General features: G+C 42.4%; 1 protein-coding gene and 2 pseudogenes across 1 annotated transcript; 1 reads left to right on the forward strand and 2 right to left on the reverse strand.

The window, feature by feature from the left end:
* Window positions 1-4,795: 4,795 nt before the first annotated feature.
* On the forward strand, window positions 4,796-5,613 carry LOC100764773 (annotated as a pseudogene).
* Window positions 5,614-6,163: 550 nt separating this feature from the next.
* Window positions 6,164-6,574, reverse strand: LOC100765062 (histone H3.1). The gene has a single exon (XM_027433034.1). The coding sequence runs from the start codon at window positions 6,572-6,574 to the stop codon at window positions 6,164-6,166; it is 411 nt and encodes a 136-aa protein (XP_027288835.1).
* A 2,020-nt stretch (window positions 6,575-8,594) lies between these two features.
* On the reverse strand, window positions 8,595-11,214 carry LOC100765355 (annotated as a pseudogene).
* Window positions 11,215-15,930: the final 4,716 nt, after the last annotated feature.

The following is a 15,930-nucleotide window of genomic DNA, read 5'->3' on the forward strand; positions in this document are numbered from 1 at the left end:
GCCTGTTTTTTAATTGGATTGTTTCTTTTCTTGATTTTTAGATTCCCCCACCCCATACTTTGTATACTTTAGACACTAATGTTGGATGCCTAGATGGCAAAGATTTTCTCCCATTCTTTGGGTTGCCTCTTCACTTGATTGACAGTTTCCTTTGAGAAGGCTTTTAATTTCATGAGATAGCATTAACCAGTTGTTGGTCTTTGTGAACAATGGGAGTCCTGTTCAGGAAGTCCTTGAGTGCACCTATAAATCAAAATATTTTCCCTAATTTTTGTCCTACCAGTTTCACAGTATCAGGTCATATATCTCGATGTCCTTGACCAATTTGGAGTTGAGTTTTGTAAAGTATGAATGACAAACATCCAGGTTTTTTCCACATTTTGAGATCCAAATCCCCAGCAATTTTTGTTAAAGAGATGTCTTTTCTACAATGTATATATTTTTTTGGTAAATTTGTCAATGATCATGTTGCTGCAATTGGGCAAACTTCCATATTTGGGTCTTCTATTCTAGTCCATTGATCTATGACTTCCCTTTTGTGTCCACACCAGGATGCTTTTTATTACTGTGGCTCTGAGGTACAATTAGAAGTCAGATAAGTATTCTTTTTATTCAAGATTGCTTTGGGCATCTCACAGCTGCTTTAGCAGCAGCTGCAGATCCAGAGTAGAGACAGAATTGACTTCTAGATTAGGGTCACAAGCAAGTGAGAAGTTCCACATCTCACAGTTGCTTCAGCAGAAACTGCAGACACATGATAGCAACTGAGTCTGACTCAGAGTAAGGCCCAGATACACGGGGAGTTCCACAATGCCTAGTGAAAGCTGCAGACGCAGGAAGGCGGCCCACACTGACACAGGGCCATAACAGACCTTCAGAGGAAGACAAGAGACAGTCTCTGGCCCCAAAAATCCAATCCCAAAGAGGGAGTTTACACCTCAATCCTAGTACAATTTAGTAATCCCAGAACACTGTGAAAACTGTCACTGATGGAAAAAAAAGAGAGCTTGAATTTAAAAGAGCAAAATACAAAAGAAAGGAAGAAAAAAAGAACCAACATGAAAAACAAGATAGAATTTTTTTTAAATCACTAGTCCTATAGTAATGGCTCCTAATGGTAACAATTTGGAAAAAAGTTCCAGAAATAAAATTTAAAAGAATAATTATAAGTAGATTGGAAAAACTTAAAGAAGGTGTGAATGAATGTATCCCAAGAGAACAAAAGCAGAGCTGAATGAAATAAAGAAGCAATCCAAGATATAAAACTTGGATTCAATAAGAAGAATGAAGAAGGGAAAACAAACTGTAGTGCTACTAAAAATTGAAAACTCAATAAACCAAATTAAATGATCAATGGAAATCCTCATGAACAAAAGGGATCATGTGTAAAATAGTATCAGGGCTGGAATATAAGGTAGAGATATTAGATCATTCAGTAAATATCAATGAGGAAATTTAAAAATGTGAATGAAACATATGAAAGCTCTGGGACACCATGAAGAGACCAGATCTTTTGTTGTTGTTGTTGTTATTGTGAGCCTAGCCTTTAAAGAGCCTAGCCATCTTCCCACCCTGAGACCAGAGCTTTTAATTATAAGCATAAAAAAGAAGAATGCTGCACCAAAGGCATAGAGAAAATTGTCAATAAAATCATAGAAGAAAATTTCCTAAACCTAGAGAAAGAGATGCCCAGAGAGGCAAAAGACGCCCATAGAAGAGTAAATAGATAAGACCAGAAAATAAGCTTCCCATGACATATTATAGTAAGAACACAGACAAAAGAATGTTTTGAAAGTAGAAAGAGAGAAGGGTTGAATAAAGGCAGTCTCATCAGCATGACACCTGATTGATTATTCAGCAGAAACTTGGAAAGCCAGAAGGACCTGGGAAGATGTATTCAAAGATCTGAAAGTCCTCAGTTGCCACAGCAGACTATTATACTTGGGAAAACTGTGTGCTGAAATTGAAGCCTAAATAAACACTGTCCACGATAAAAATAGACTAAGGGAATTGATGACCGCTCAGCCAGATCTTCAGAGGATACTGGATATAGTATGTCAATCTGAAGGGAAGGATAGCCACAAGAAGATGCCACATGAATAAGTAAACAAAACCAGTGCAGTTAATCAAAAGAAGTTTAAGAATACGCCACAAAACCAACAGAATAGCAGGAATCAAGACACAGCTACCAATAGTAACTCCCTATTAACTGTCTCATTTCTCCAAATGAAAAGATATTGACAAGCAGATTGGATTTAAAAAACAGGATCCATCTTTTTGATGCCGCCAAGAACCACATCTCAGCACCAAATACTGGACACCATCATGAGGTCAAAGAGTGGAAAAAGATAATGTAAGCAAATGTCCTGTTCCACAAAAGGGAATTCCATGCCTGGTACTATAAAGGCCCTAGGATAGAATCTCATATTGTCATTTTTCTAATTTGTCATGATGTCAAAGTATCTTTCTCAATATTTCCATTTATACCCAGAGACTTGGGCTGCTCTTAAGCTTGATTACATAAGCTTCTTTTTTTGCAGTGGACTGCAGCCAACTGAAAGATACATAACTGATCAAAGTACTGTGAATTAGAGACTGAGTGCTCAGCCATAAAGAGAACATTGACCCCATCCCCTAGCCCAAGGAACGCTATGGAAGAGGAAGCAGAAAGAATGCAAGAGATGGAGAATGGGGAGGAGTGCTGTGAAATGCCATCTTTCAGACATGATGTAGTTATGCACTCATGAACCCACAGCAGCTGAGGTTACTAGCAGAAGACTTGCACAAGATCAAGCCACTCAAAATTCTGGCATAGATGGGTTGGATGATCTCTAGGATCCACCTCTTATTGGGGAGCTATTGGTAGTTGATAATTGCTGGTGGAGGAAGAATCACTCTTTTTGAGGATTTGACCAATGACATGATTCCCACAGATGGCCCATATCCATGTACTTAAGGTCAGCACCAGCTGGATTTAGTGGTTTATAAAAAAATATATGGAGTTACTGTTCAAAAAAGACATGTTGAGCTGAGTGAGTGGTGGTGGCACACACCTTTAATCCCAGCATGCAGAAGGTAGAGGCAGGTAGATCTCTGTGAGTTCAAGGCCAGCCTGGGCTACAGAGGGAGTTCCAGGACAGCCAGGGCTGTTACACAGAGAAACCTTGTCTTGAAAAAAGACATGTTGAAGACAGTAAATTTTGGGAGAATCAGAAGTATATATGATCATATTACATTGTATACATGTATAGATTTCTCAAGAATAAGGAAATATTAAAAATAAACTATTATGTTCTTTTTAAAAAAATTGCTTTGGTTCTTTTTTTTGTTACCATACAAATTTTAAGATTAGTTTTTCTGTGTCTGAGAAGAATGGGCCTGGAATTTTGATTGGGGTTGCATTGAATCTGTAGACTGCTTTTTGTAGGCTGACCATTTTCACAAGATTGATTGTTGTAGTCTATGAGCATGGAAGGCTTTCCATCTTCTGGTGCCTTCTTCAAGTCCTTTTTCTAGTGTCCTCAAATTTTCATTGTAGAGGACTTTCTTTTCATTCGTTAGGTTTATTCCTAAGTATTTTACTTTCTCATTGGGGATTGTGAATGGGATTTCTTTCGTGATTTCTTTTTCAGGTTGTTTGCCATTGCTATATAGAAAAGGCTATTGATTTATGTGTATTAATTTGATATCCTCCCACTTTACCGAAAGTGTTTAAATAGCTCTAAGGTTTTTTTTTATGTAAAGAACCATGTGAGATGTTTTTTCCTACTTGTATCCTGTGTAGTTCCTTCTCTGGTCATATTGCTTTAGCTGACTTTAAAGCACTACATTGAATAAGAGTTGTGAGAGTGTGCACACTTGTCTTGTTCTTGATCTTAGTGGGAACGCTTTGAGATTTTCTCCATTTAGTATGTTGGTCATAGACTTGTATACAGCCTTTATTATACTGAGGTATGCTCCCTCCATTCCTAGTGTTTTCAAGATTTCAGTGTGATGTTTCACTCTTTTGGCTTTTTGTGGGGCCTGCCACCCAGCTCCCAAATAATCACACATGGAAGCTTAGTCTTAATTAGGAATGCCCAATCTTTGCTTGGCTTGTTGCTTGCCAATTCTTCTTATCTTAAATTAACCTTTTCCCTCTGGGTTTTTATCTTTCTTACTTCTGTATATCTTACTTTCCTTCTTACTCCATGGCTGGCTAGGTGGCTGGGCAGTCCCTGACATCCTCCCGACCCTGTTCATTCCTTGCTGCTTCCTTTCCTCAGTTCTCCTATTTATAGTCTCTGCCTGCCAGGCCCGCCTATCCTTGCTCCTGCTTCTTTATTGGCCGGCTGTTAGGCTCTTTATTAGACATCAGGTGTTTTAGACAGGCAAAGAACCACAGCTTCACAGAGTTAAACAAATACAGCATAAACAAAAGTCACACACCTTAAAATAATATTCTACCACACAATATTTTTTCTGTAGTTTTTTTGTTTTCTTTGTTGTTTGAGACAGTAGTTCTCTGTGTAGCTCTGGCTAACCTGAAACTCACTCTGTGGATCAGGCTGGCCTTGAACTCACAGAGATCTGCCTTCCTCGGCCTTCCCGAGTGCTGTGATTAAATGTGTGCATCACCACCACCTGGCTCTGTAGTATTTTTTATACAGTCAAAATATATTTTTTTTTGGCTGGGGCTGCTGGGCCATGGAAGATGGAGTCCTGCTGTGGCTTCGGTCTGCTCTTTTTGGGGACCCAAGGTGCCTTGCTCCTTTGTGGCCTGGTGGTTGTTGTCGGTTGTGGAGTCACTCTCAGAATGAAGGACATTGAGGGGAACACGGGCAAACAGGTCCTGATGAATCTGGAGGTAGACAGCCGGTAGGCTCCGCCATGTACCAGGAGTTTGTGCACTGGGGTTACCTGGACCTTATGGGAGGGGCAGTCAGCGCTCTCTGCTAGGGCTCAACTGACATAACGTTTACCTCAACCAGGCTAAGTCGCACATCTGCTCTGCTGCTGGACTTTACCATGGTGGCCGTGGTGGAGACACAGCAGGAGAACAATCATAAATACCTACCAGGCCTGCTAGTGACCTGGAGGGCCTGCACTACTGTGTTAGTAGCTGGGTACCTTCTTGCACTTAGAGTCTCCACATGTCTTCTGCCCCCTATTGGAGCCATAAGCAACATCTCAAATCTGTCTACCAGTCCACCACACCAACGACTCCACCAATATGTGGAGATGGCCTGGGGCTTCTCCACTGTCCTGGGCACCTTTCTCTTCCTTGCCAGAGTTGTTCTGGTGGGTTGGGCCAAGTGTGTGCCCACTAGGACACCCATAGGCAAAACAGCTCCTGTAGTACCTATGCCCCAGGTGCTAACTGTGACTGTCTCCCCTAGTTTAGCTTCCAACCTCACACCATCCTCTGCTTCTATAGCCACATCACAGCCTGACCACCCCAGCAATCATGGCAATCACAGTACCTTGGGGACTTGTGTTTATAGCCTTTGTCCTACATTTCTACCGATGGCCCACAAAACAGACCACCACAAGCAGGAGTTGGAGGAACTTAGTCGCATGCAGGGGAAGCTTTGGCTGTGTGAGCATGGCTTTAGACTCTGTTTTGAGCATTGACTTCCTGTACCGGCAAGAGACCTCAGGGATCTACAAGACCTTTATTCCTTGACCCAGACTGAAGCCACCTCCTGTAAGCTACTCTCAGGTAGAGGCCAGATTCCTGCTGTGAGTCCCATACTCCCAGGGATGTTCCCAGTTATGTCCCAGTGGGTTTTTTGTTTTGTTTTTTAACAGACTAGAGTTTAATAAAACACAGTTCACTGTGCTTTCCATCGTAGGAGAAAGGCTAACTTTTAACACACAGGAGTAGCCAGCCTTTTAAACCAAAGATTTGCGGGACTTATAATGGAAGTTAACTGGAAGAGTTAATGCAGACTTCCAGTCAGCACACCATGCAATTGTGGACCAAACAGCTTAAACGGGTAAGGGTCCGCAGCTAAGCCTGACTAGCTCACTGGACTTTCCAGTCAGATTGTTCTGATCTCCACAGAGCCGGCATGGGATCAAATCTACACACAAGGTTACAACCACTTTCTCAGACTTGGTGGGTGGCTCTGAAAAGAGCCTTTGGGTTAAAGATTGTGCAACAATCAGGAGCCTGTGGAGTCTAAGAACGCTCTCCACGAATGCGACGAGCCAGCTGGATATCTTTCGGCATGATGGTCACCCGCTTGGCGTGGATGGCGCACAGGTTGGTGTCTTCGAATAGCCCCACGAGGTAGGACTCGCAGGCCTCCTGCAGCGCCATCACGGCCGAGCTCTGGAAGCGCAGGTCAGTCTTGAAGTCCTGGGCCATCTCACGTACCAAGCGCTGGAAGGGCACCTTGCGGATCAGCAACTCGGTGGTCTTCTGGTAGCGGCGGATCTCACGCAGCGCCACCGTGCCTGGGTGGTAGCGGTGCTGCTTCTTCATGCCACCAGTAGCCGGTGCAGTCTTGCGTGCCACCTTCGTGGCCAGCTGCTTCCGTGGGGCCTTGCCTCCCGTCGACTTCCGCGCTGTCTGCTTGGTGCGTGCCATCGTCCTGAAACTCCTTCTTGCTCTGCTACTCCTGGAGTGCACTAGGTGCCCTGTGGGCTCGGCTTTTATAGAGCCCACTGCATTCCTATTGGTCACCTACCTGATGGCGTGATGAATACTGCACTCTGATTGGCCCATGGGGTGCTCTTCTTTTGAGCCCGTGCCTTATATACTCTCAGGCTGGCCTTGCCACCAGAGCTGTTAACCGAGGCTGTCTGGGTAGGCGGACAGCATGGATTGAAGAAAAACTCAAGTCATTCTCAGATTTTTTTTTACAACCCTGCCTCAACTGTCAAGTCACAAAGAACTTTCTAGAGTCTCTGGGTCTTTCCTTTATATGACAATAGGCCATACTTTTCCTGAATTCTGCGATATTAGAAAAATACACTCAGTTTAAGGACTTCCGGGGCAAGGGCTGGAGGTGACTCAGCAGTTAAACAAACTGTCGGGGCTGGGCAGTGGTGGCGCATTCGGGAGGCAGAGGCAGGCAGATCTCTTGTGAGTTCGAGACCAGCCTGGTTTACAAGATCTAGTTCCAGGGCAGGCTCCAAAGCCACAGGGAAACCCTGACTCGAAAAACCAAACCAAACCAAACAAAACAAAAAACAAAACAAACAACAACAACAACAACAACAACAAAAAACCTGTCTGTTCTTCCAGAGGGCCATGATTCAATACCCAGCACCCACGTGATGGCTCGCTTCCACCTTAATTCATCTCAGGGGCTCCGACACCTTTTTCTGCTGGCACCAGGCACACAAGTGGTGCACAGTATACATGCAAGCCAAACGACCGTGATGCCTGGGTCTCTTTCGTCCTTGGCAGCTATATGGTATCTCTCTGGTAACCCACTCTCTGTCTTCCTCTTCCCAGATCTCCTCCCCAGTGGATTTTGTAAGCTCCAAGCTCCACAACGAGAGAGGGAGTAGAATGGCCTCAGTCTAAGGATCCTTGGTAGATGAGAGGGAAGGAGCCCTAGTGGGATATTTCTTGGTGTTGAGCAGATGCTTGCTCCTCTACAGGAAGGTGAAATGCCCGCACAACTGTCCTCAAGGCAGTTAACCCTTGCTTATATCTAATCTATTTTACAGTTAGCATCCTGGGAGCTATTCCTTATTTGGCTACTGTAAAGGATCTGACTGTTTGTTCCTAGTCACTTCCCACTTGGTGACTTGTGGTGGCATCTGTCCCACTGCCCTAGGCTCATCTGGCTCTCACCCTCTGGCTAGAGCTGGGGAAGGAGGAATCCTTTCAGACTGAGGGGTTGTGCAGCTGGCTTGGCTCCTTGGCAAGGGTTGGGTGAGGTTGTAAGGGAAAAAAGTCAGCCCTTAGAAGGCAGCACTTCAAACACTCAATTTCTTTCTTTTCTTTTTTGTATGTTTGTTTGTTTTTTTCGAGACAGGGTTTCTCTGTGGCTTTGGAGGCTGTCCTGGAACTAGCTCTTTGTAGACCAGGCTGGTCTCGAACTCACAGAGATCTGCCTGCCTTTGCGTCTGCCTCCCAAGTGCTGGGATTAAAGATGTGCGCCACTACCGCCTAGCATCAGACACCCGATTTCCGATGCTGATATTTTCATTAAATAAAGCTTATTTACTTTTTTATTATACACCCTGGCCACACTTGCCTCTCCCTCTTCTCCCCTAGCCCCTCCATCAAGCAGAGCATAAATAATACTGGTGGGCAGGTGTGGGCAACAGAGATATTATAGGACAGCCACCTCGGAGAGCTATCAGGGACATGGGGACACAGGGACAGAGAGAATGCTGGGCACGGGGACACAGGACACATGAGGCTACGGAGGCACATAGACACAAAGGGGGCAGTGGGTAACACAGGACATGCCGAGGTGACAAAGAAATAGGGTTGGAATTCTGGGCTGTTCTGGACACTACCCAGCAGGCTTCTTCCTCAACCACTCAGGCCCCGGGGTTTGCAGTCAAGACACACTGAGGCAGGGCTAGGCAGCAGGTCATTTTCCCTCAGGGTCAAGCAGGGGACTCTGAGTACAGCATCTGCAGATTTAAGGTTGAACTGTGCCTTCAGGGTCCTTGTCAGAGATACAGCTGCCCACAGCACCGGTATTCACTCCCTTGGGTCCGAAGAGAATTCCATAGCAAGACTTGTGGCAGTATGGCTGGCCGTCATGCTCAGCATGCCCGCCAGGGGTCAGTGTCTTGGAACAGCGCTCACAGCTCAGGCAGGGCCGGTGCCAGCCCAGAGAGGTCACCTCCTCAGAAAAGTACACCCTCTTGTTGCATCGAGGACACATGTTGGGTTCCCTAGTGCATGTGGTGACACTAGAGGTTTTGCTGGGACCCTTGGCGGGGGGGGGTGTCCGCCGGTCTTCTGCTCCTCGGTTCGCTCCACAGGGACCTCGACGGGGCCAATGACCTGAGGGTCCTCAGTCAGAGGCTTCTCGTAGATGTAGGAACCAGCGCCTGCTATATTCATGCCTTGGGTCCAAACAGTGTGGCATAGGAGGGCTTGTGGCAGAAAGGTTTCCCATCATGCTCAGCATGGCCCCTGGGGGGGGGGGGTCAGCGTCTTGTTGCAGCGTTCACACTTGAGACAGAACTTGTGCCAGTCCTTGCCCAGGGAGCTCACCTTCTCAGCAAAGTACACAGTCTTGTCACACTTGGAACACTTGGAGGGTCGGTCCACACCCTCCACCCGCGCTGGTCTCTGCTTTAATATATATCTTGAATATATCTTATTTAATATAGTATCTGAAGTCTTAGCTAAAGCAACAAGAGAAAGAAATAAGAGGGATACAGATAGGAAAGGAAGAAGTCAAAGTATCCTTATGTGCAATGATATAATTCTATACATAATAGATTATATCAGAAAACTCATAGATTTGACAAATACTTGCAGCAAAATGGCAGAATACAAAATTATCCCACAAAAATCACTAGATGTACAAATAACAAACGTGCTGATAATTAAATCAAGAAAACAACCCCATTTGCAGTTGTCATAAAAATATCTTAGTGGCTAACCAAATGATTCAGTGAGTAGAAGCACTTGATAAATAAGAAAAGGACCTAAGGTTGAATCCTCAGAACCTACACTTAAAAAAAGTCAGGCATGGCTGCGCATGTGTCCATAACCTTAGCATTGTTAGGGATAGAGACAGCAGGATCACTGAGGCTTGCTGGTCACCAGCCTAGCTGCAGGCTCAATTTGTGACCCAGTCTCAAAGGAATGGATGGACAGTGATGGACGCACAAAAGATTCTAGATAGTCAAAGCAATTTGCACATAAAAAAGAATGCTGTAGATATGAAAACTGATTTCAAGTTATACTATACAGCGACAAGAACAAAGTAGCATGCTAATGGCACAAAAAGAGACACGTAGATAAATGGAATAGAATGGAGGACCATGATATAAACCCATGTAAATACAGTCAACTGATTATAAAGATGTAAAAAAAAAGGTCAGTTTCCTCATCAAATGATGCTGGGAGATCTGGCTATCCATATAAAGAAGAATGAAGCTAGATCCCTGTCTGTTAGCCTCTACAAAAGTCGACTCCAAGTGGATCAGAGTCAATAATATGATACTTTAAACTCTGAAACTGTCATGAGTAAAAGGAGAGAAAACACTTCAAACATAAGCAAGGATTCCTGAGCAGGACTCTATTTGCTCAGGAAACAAGCCTAACAATCAACAAGTGGGATTCATGAAATGAAGAAAGCTCCAAGCTGCAAAGGAAACAACTAAGTGAAAAGGCAGCCTGTAGAACGGGAGGAAGTCTTTGCCAGCTGCTATAGCAAACAGAGGCTTAATACAGAGAATGCACAAAGAGTGAAAAAAAACCCTACAGAAATCAAACAACTCAATCAATGAAATAAACAGATAGTTCTCTCAAAGGATAAAGTACAAATGACCAATAAATACATAAAAAAACCATTCAGCCTTACTAGCTGTGATAGTTAATATTGATTGTCAATTTGGCAGGATCTAAAATCACCACAGAAACCAGCCCCTGGATGAGTCTGTGAAGGAGTATCTAGATTAGGTTAATTAAAACCTAACCCCTGGGAGGCATCATTCTGTGGACAGAGTCCTGGTTGCATAAAATAGGAGAAAGATAGATGAACATCAGCATTTTCTTTCTGTTTCCTGACTGGGACTTAGTGTGACTAGCTGCCTCACACTCCTGTTGTCATGTCTTCCTCAATCTCAATCTTCAATTTGTGGGCCAGAATAAATCCTTCCTCCCTTAAATTGTTTTTTTTCAGACACTTTCTCTCAAAAACAAGAAAAGAAATGGACACATTAGTCATCCAGGAAATTAAAATCAAATTACTTTGAGAGTCAATCTAATTGTAATCACAATGACAGTCTTTAAGAAAACGGGTAACATCCCAGTATGGCGGCACGTGGCAGAGGAGGATGGGTCTCTGTGAGTTTGATCCCAGCCTGGTCTACAAAATGAGTTCCAGGACAGCGAGAGCTACATAGAGAAACCCTGTCTTGAAAAAGCAAAAAGAAAGAAACACTTACATGTGAGGTTCCAGTAGTGCTCATGTTATTGCTTCACCTTTACACTTTCCTGCTCATCCTGTAATGGAAATTGAGAGTACTTCAGATGACCAAAAAAGAAAATAAAAGCCTCTATAACATACCAATCATTTATGCAATCTGCTTGCTTGTTTTTTTTTTTTTTTTTTTTTTTTTCAAGACAGGGTTTCTCTGTGTGTTGCTCTGGCTGGCCTCGAACTCACAGAAATCCACCTGCCTCTGCCTCCCGAGTGCTGGGATTAAAGGTGTGCACCTCCACCACTCATCTGCAGTCTGCTTTCTTAAGTAGTGTTCTCTGGATGAGTGGACTGAGTGTAACAGACTTAGTAGAAATCAAATTATGCTCTTAACTCATCTCCTTTGTTCCAGAGAGAAGCTGTATTGACTAGGAAGTATGTGTCTTTTAATTTTTTATTGCGTTTAATCAATCAACCAATCAATCAATTAGTTCTCTTCTACCATGTGGGTTTTGGGGATCAAACTCAGGTCATCAGGCTTGGTAGCAGTCACCTTTACTGTCTGAACCATGTCACCAGTTCATGTGCATGTTTTTGAAAGGAGAAAGCTGAGTTTCTATTTGCAGCTGAACTTTTGAGCTCTGGATATTGCCCAGATAGGTCTATTCAGGGGAAGCATATACATTTTTTGAAGGATAATTGTTCTCTCCTTGGGGATTTACTCAGGTTGATGAAGAGAGTTTTGTTTTAAGGTAGGACAAATGTGTCTCGATATTTAGCTATATCTTCTGTAAAGTCAACTGGCTATATATATATTTATCATTGTTGACCGGAAAAGCAAACAATCTGGAGTGTATGTAGAATTCTTAGTAGGCTCTAACAGATTAATAAGAGATCTCCAAGTGAGACCTTTACTTTACTTTTGTGAATCTCTGCCTTCTCTGAAAGGCACATGATAATTGTGAAATGGTACCAAATTGCTGTATTTTAATCCTATCTGCCACAAGCATCTTCTATGCCAGTCCCTGAAACTGGCTCCCTAAACATTGTCTGTGTAATTCCTATTATTTTCACACTGCTATTTTCTGGGATGTCTTTCCCCCTTCATTTACTGAAAGCCCATGTATTCATTAATAACACATAACATATAAAAGTGACCTATTAATTGATTACTGAGTCAATAGAAAAATGTTCTTATAAGGTCCCAAAGATCAAAATACCTGGCCTAGTTATTCTTGAATATAGCCCATGTAGTCAGTGTGATTTTTTAAGGTTTTACACATTTCATTCTGACATCAGTTTTTAAAAACAAAAATATGCATACACTTGCAATTATCGATGCCTTTTTCTTTAAATATTGTTTCACTTCTGTCCTCCAGGCTCTGTTTTCCATTTGTCCATTTGCTGTGAGAGTGTTCAATGGATACTTTGGATGGCTGCCTCATCATTAGCTGCAGAATTTCTTCTAGGTCTTTTGTAACAGACACAAACATATGCAGGACTTCAGTCTGGTTTTTCTTTTTTTTTTGCCTTTTTTCTTTCTTTTTAAAATAAGCATGTTTTCAGGTTCTCATATTTTCTTTGAGTATATTATACAACATTTTATTATTTAGACAGTATTCTGTCTCAGGCAGTTTTTTCCTCTACTCATGAGGTAATTATGGGTATTATTTTCTAAAAAGGTAAGTGGTTGTCTGTGTGGCCATCATCAAAGAGGACAGAACAGATGAGGTTGTAAGATCTAAGTCTGAAATGATAACAAATTATTTCTCCGATAATTTTCCAGCTCTATATAACATGCCTATTGTTGAAAAGAATCCACAAAGCCTGGCTGATGGGGAATGTACTACTGTGTATGTTTATCTTATTGATTATTGAATAAAATACTGTTTGGCCAATGAGACAGCAAGTTAGACGAAAGTAGGAATCAAAGAGGATTCTGGGAAATGTAGTAGAGAAGTGCTGATCCAGGCAGGAAGTGACATAGCAAGGAGACTCATATTTAAGCAAAAGAGAAACAGGAAGGGCTCTCTTTTCCCCTCGGCTCCTGCTTCAGTGGTACAATGTGATTCACCAGCAAGGAGCGACGCCAAATAGGCATCCAATAAGGTAAGTCCCATAAAATATATAGATGTATGGTAATTGAGACTGAGCTAACAAATGAGAATCCTAGTCGTTGGCCAAGCAGCTTTGTAACTAATACAAGTCTCTCTGGGTATTCATTTGGGCCTAACTCGGGCAGGCGGCTGGCATAAAACTCGCACATGGCAGTGGGGCTCAGGTGGCTTTTGGCAAAAAGATTTATCATAACACCTGGCAAAAGTTGTCAAAAAGGCATGTTATTCTAGTGACTGTCACTATGAGAGAACTGAGATAGTATTTCATATGTATTCCAGAGACTCCATGCATGGTTACCTGGACCATGCTAGTTCCCTTTCTGTCACAGAGAATTGATGGATGTCTGCTGAAATCTTGTATACTTGTAGGTTTTGTTGGCACAACTGCAATGAAATATTCCTCAACTTTATCTTCAAGTCCTCATCTCTATCTTTTGTTTCATTCAACTTGTAAGGCTTCCTCTTGAGTTTCCTACTTGGGTTTTTCAAGTCTGTATTCATTTCAGGTTGAGTTCTTTTCAATGTTTCTATCAGTTTATTGAATTCTGTTTTTAAGTTCTGGATTGCTTTTGTCATTTCCTTTAGCCTTATGTTTATGCTTTCTTGATCGTCAGACATTTATTATTTTCTTTAAGTTTGTTAGCCGTTTCTTTGTATCTTCTTTAAACTCTGAATTCTTTGATGAAGTTTAAGATACTGCCTTGATTTTTCATATTGACTGCATTTTTGCAATGGAATCTGGGCACATGGACATCTTCTGTTACTTCTGTGTTTGAAATCAACATAGCAGTTTGGGGAGGAGCTACAGAGTGTGTAGGTTGGGTGGGGCCTAAGGGTTGGATAGAGTTTAAGTGAAAGGAAGTCAGGTGGACACAGGGAACTAGATTGTCATCGTGATCTTATCCTGGAATTTGGGCTGGATCTGGAGGTTGAGGAGAGTTTGTGGAGGGGAGGATCTGTTGGACTCAGCAGGTCAGACCCTGATGCAAGATGCACAGGACCTGGCTAAGCAGAGCGATTGAGCAGCATAAGCAGGGGTGGCCAGACTAGGTGAGGGCACTGATGTGGCACCTGGGATAGACCTAGGGGTTTGAGGAGGTTGTGTGGATGGGAAGAAGGATAAGGAAGACACACCTGCCTATACCTTGGCCCAAAATGCACAGGGTCTGGCTGAACAGAGAGGTTAGATATGGTATACAAGGTGCCTGTAGGTTGGGGAGATTAGGGTTCACACACACACACACACACACACACACACACACACACACACACACACACGGTAAGCAATGAAGAGTTCTGAAAGTATTCTACATTAGTGTATTGTATGTTGTATGTATAAGTGATGAATCATTCAGACATATCTACTGGCATAGATTGAGTCACTTTAAGCCAAAAGAAGTATAGTTTTTTTGTAGCTCTCAAGTACTTTATGTTTTATCATAAAGAACATCATTGATTTCCTTTGCTTGTTAAGTGCAACATATTTATTTCCTTGCAATTCTGTAGGTGGCTATTAAAGGTGACTCACTCTATTTCAGCTATTGTTGTTTTTCTTTTTTCTTTTATGAGTCATCTTTCCCTTCAAGCTAGGACATACTTTAACATCCATAGTAAATAGACCCGTCTGCTCCTCGGAGACTTTGTTCATCTATAGTTTAAAATGAGAATAAACAAGTTATATGGAATAATTAACTGATTAAGAAATGAAGAAAATATATCTCATAATAGAATTCTATTTACCTTGTGCCAAAGTAACTGTGCACTGTATATAGTTATGTCCACAAATGCAATTAATATCTTTTCAAAAAATGTAGGCTCCAGATTAGAAGCTCCATTTTGCTATTTGCCAAATATTCATTGACTATTTTTTTTACCATCCTCTCTATTAGATTCTAGAGATAAAAAGACACATAATCCATGCTTTAAGTGAGTTACAGGTCTAATGAGAAAGACAATTATTTGTAATTAGTTACAAATAAAAACAAATATTTGTAATTAATGCCAGAATGGCTGTGATAGAGGGGTGTAAGATGCTGAGAAAGTAAGAGGGATAAAGTAGCTAAGCTAACTTTGACTATGGACTAACTATGGTAAGTGAGGTGACTGTGTGATTGGAGAAATGAAGGAGAGGATGGAGAAATAAGGAAAGGTGGGAAATGCTTTGCCAAATGTATGACGTCCATACTAAATGTCAGGCAGAGAAATTGGGAAAGGAAATTCCTGGTAAAGGAGAATTCATGTGAAAAGATGCAAATCATGGTTCATTATCGAACTCAGTGGCTTGCTTCTTTGAGCTCATAGACTACACTTTTAAACATACTCCCCTTCCACCATTTTCTTCCCCTTACTTGGTAAGGATTGCTGAGCTTTTGTTGAAGCTGGGCGGGCAGTGGTGGCGCACGCCTTTAATCCCAACACTTGGAGGCAGAGGCAGGCGGATCTCTGTGAGTTCGAGGCCAGCCTGGTCTGCAGAGTGAGTTCCAGGACAGCCAAGGCGTTTACACAGAGAAACCCTGTCTTGAAAAGCCAATAAAACGAATAAATAAACAGACTTCAAATCTGGAAAGATGGCTCAGTAGTTAAGACCTCTTGCAGAGGTCTGGGGTTCCGTCCCTAGCTCTTACATTGGCTCTTAAACACCTGTACTCTACTCCAAGGTTGCTGTGGGAAAATCCTGTATGCTGTGAATATGTATTACTCTCATTGGTTAATAATAAAGCTGATTTGGCCTATAGCAAGGCAGAATAAGTTTA

The sequence above is a fragment of the Cricetulus griseus genome, chromosome X (assembly GCF_003668045.3).
Source record: "Cricetulus griseus strain 17A/GY chromosome X, alternate assembly CriGri-PICRH-1.0, whole genome shotgun sequence".
NCBI lineage: Eukaryota > Metazoa > Chordata > Mammalia > Rodentia > Cricetidae > Cricetulus > Cricetulus griseus.

Excerpts from the sequence above, each read along its gene's own strand:
- LOC100765062 (XM_027433034.1), bottom strand. The coding sequence starts at position 6,574 with ATGGCACGCACCAAGCAGACAGCGCGGAAGTCGACGGGAGGCAAGGCC.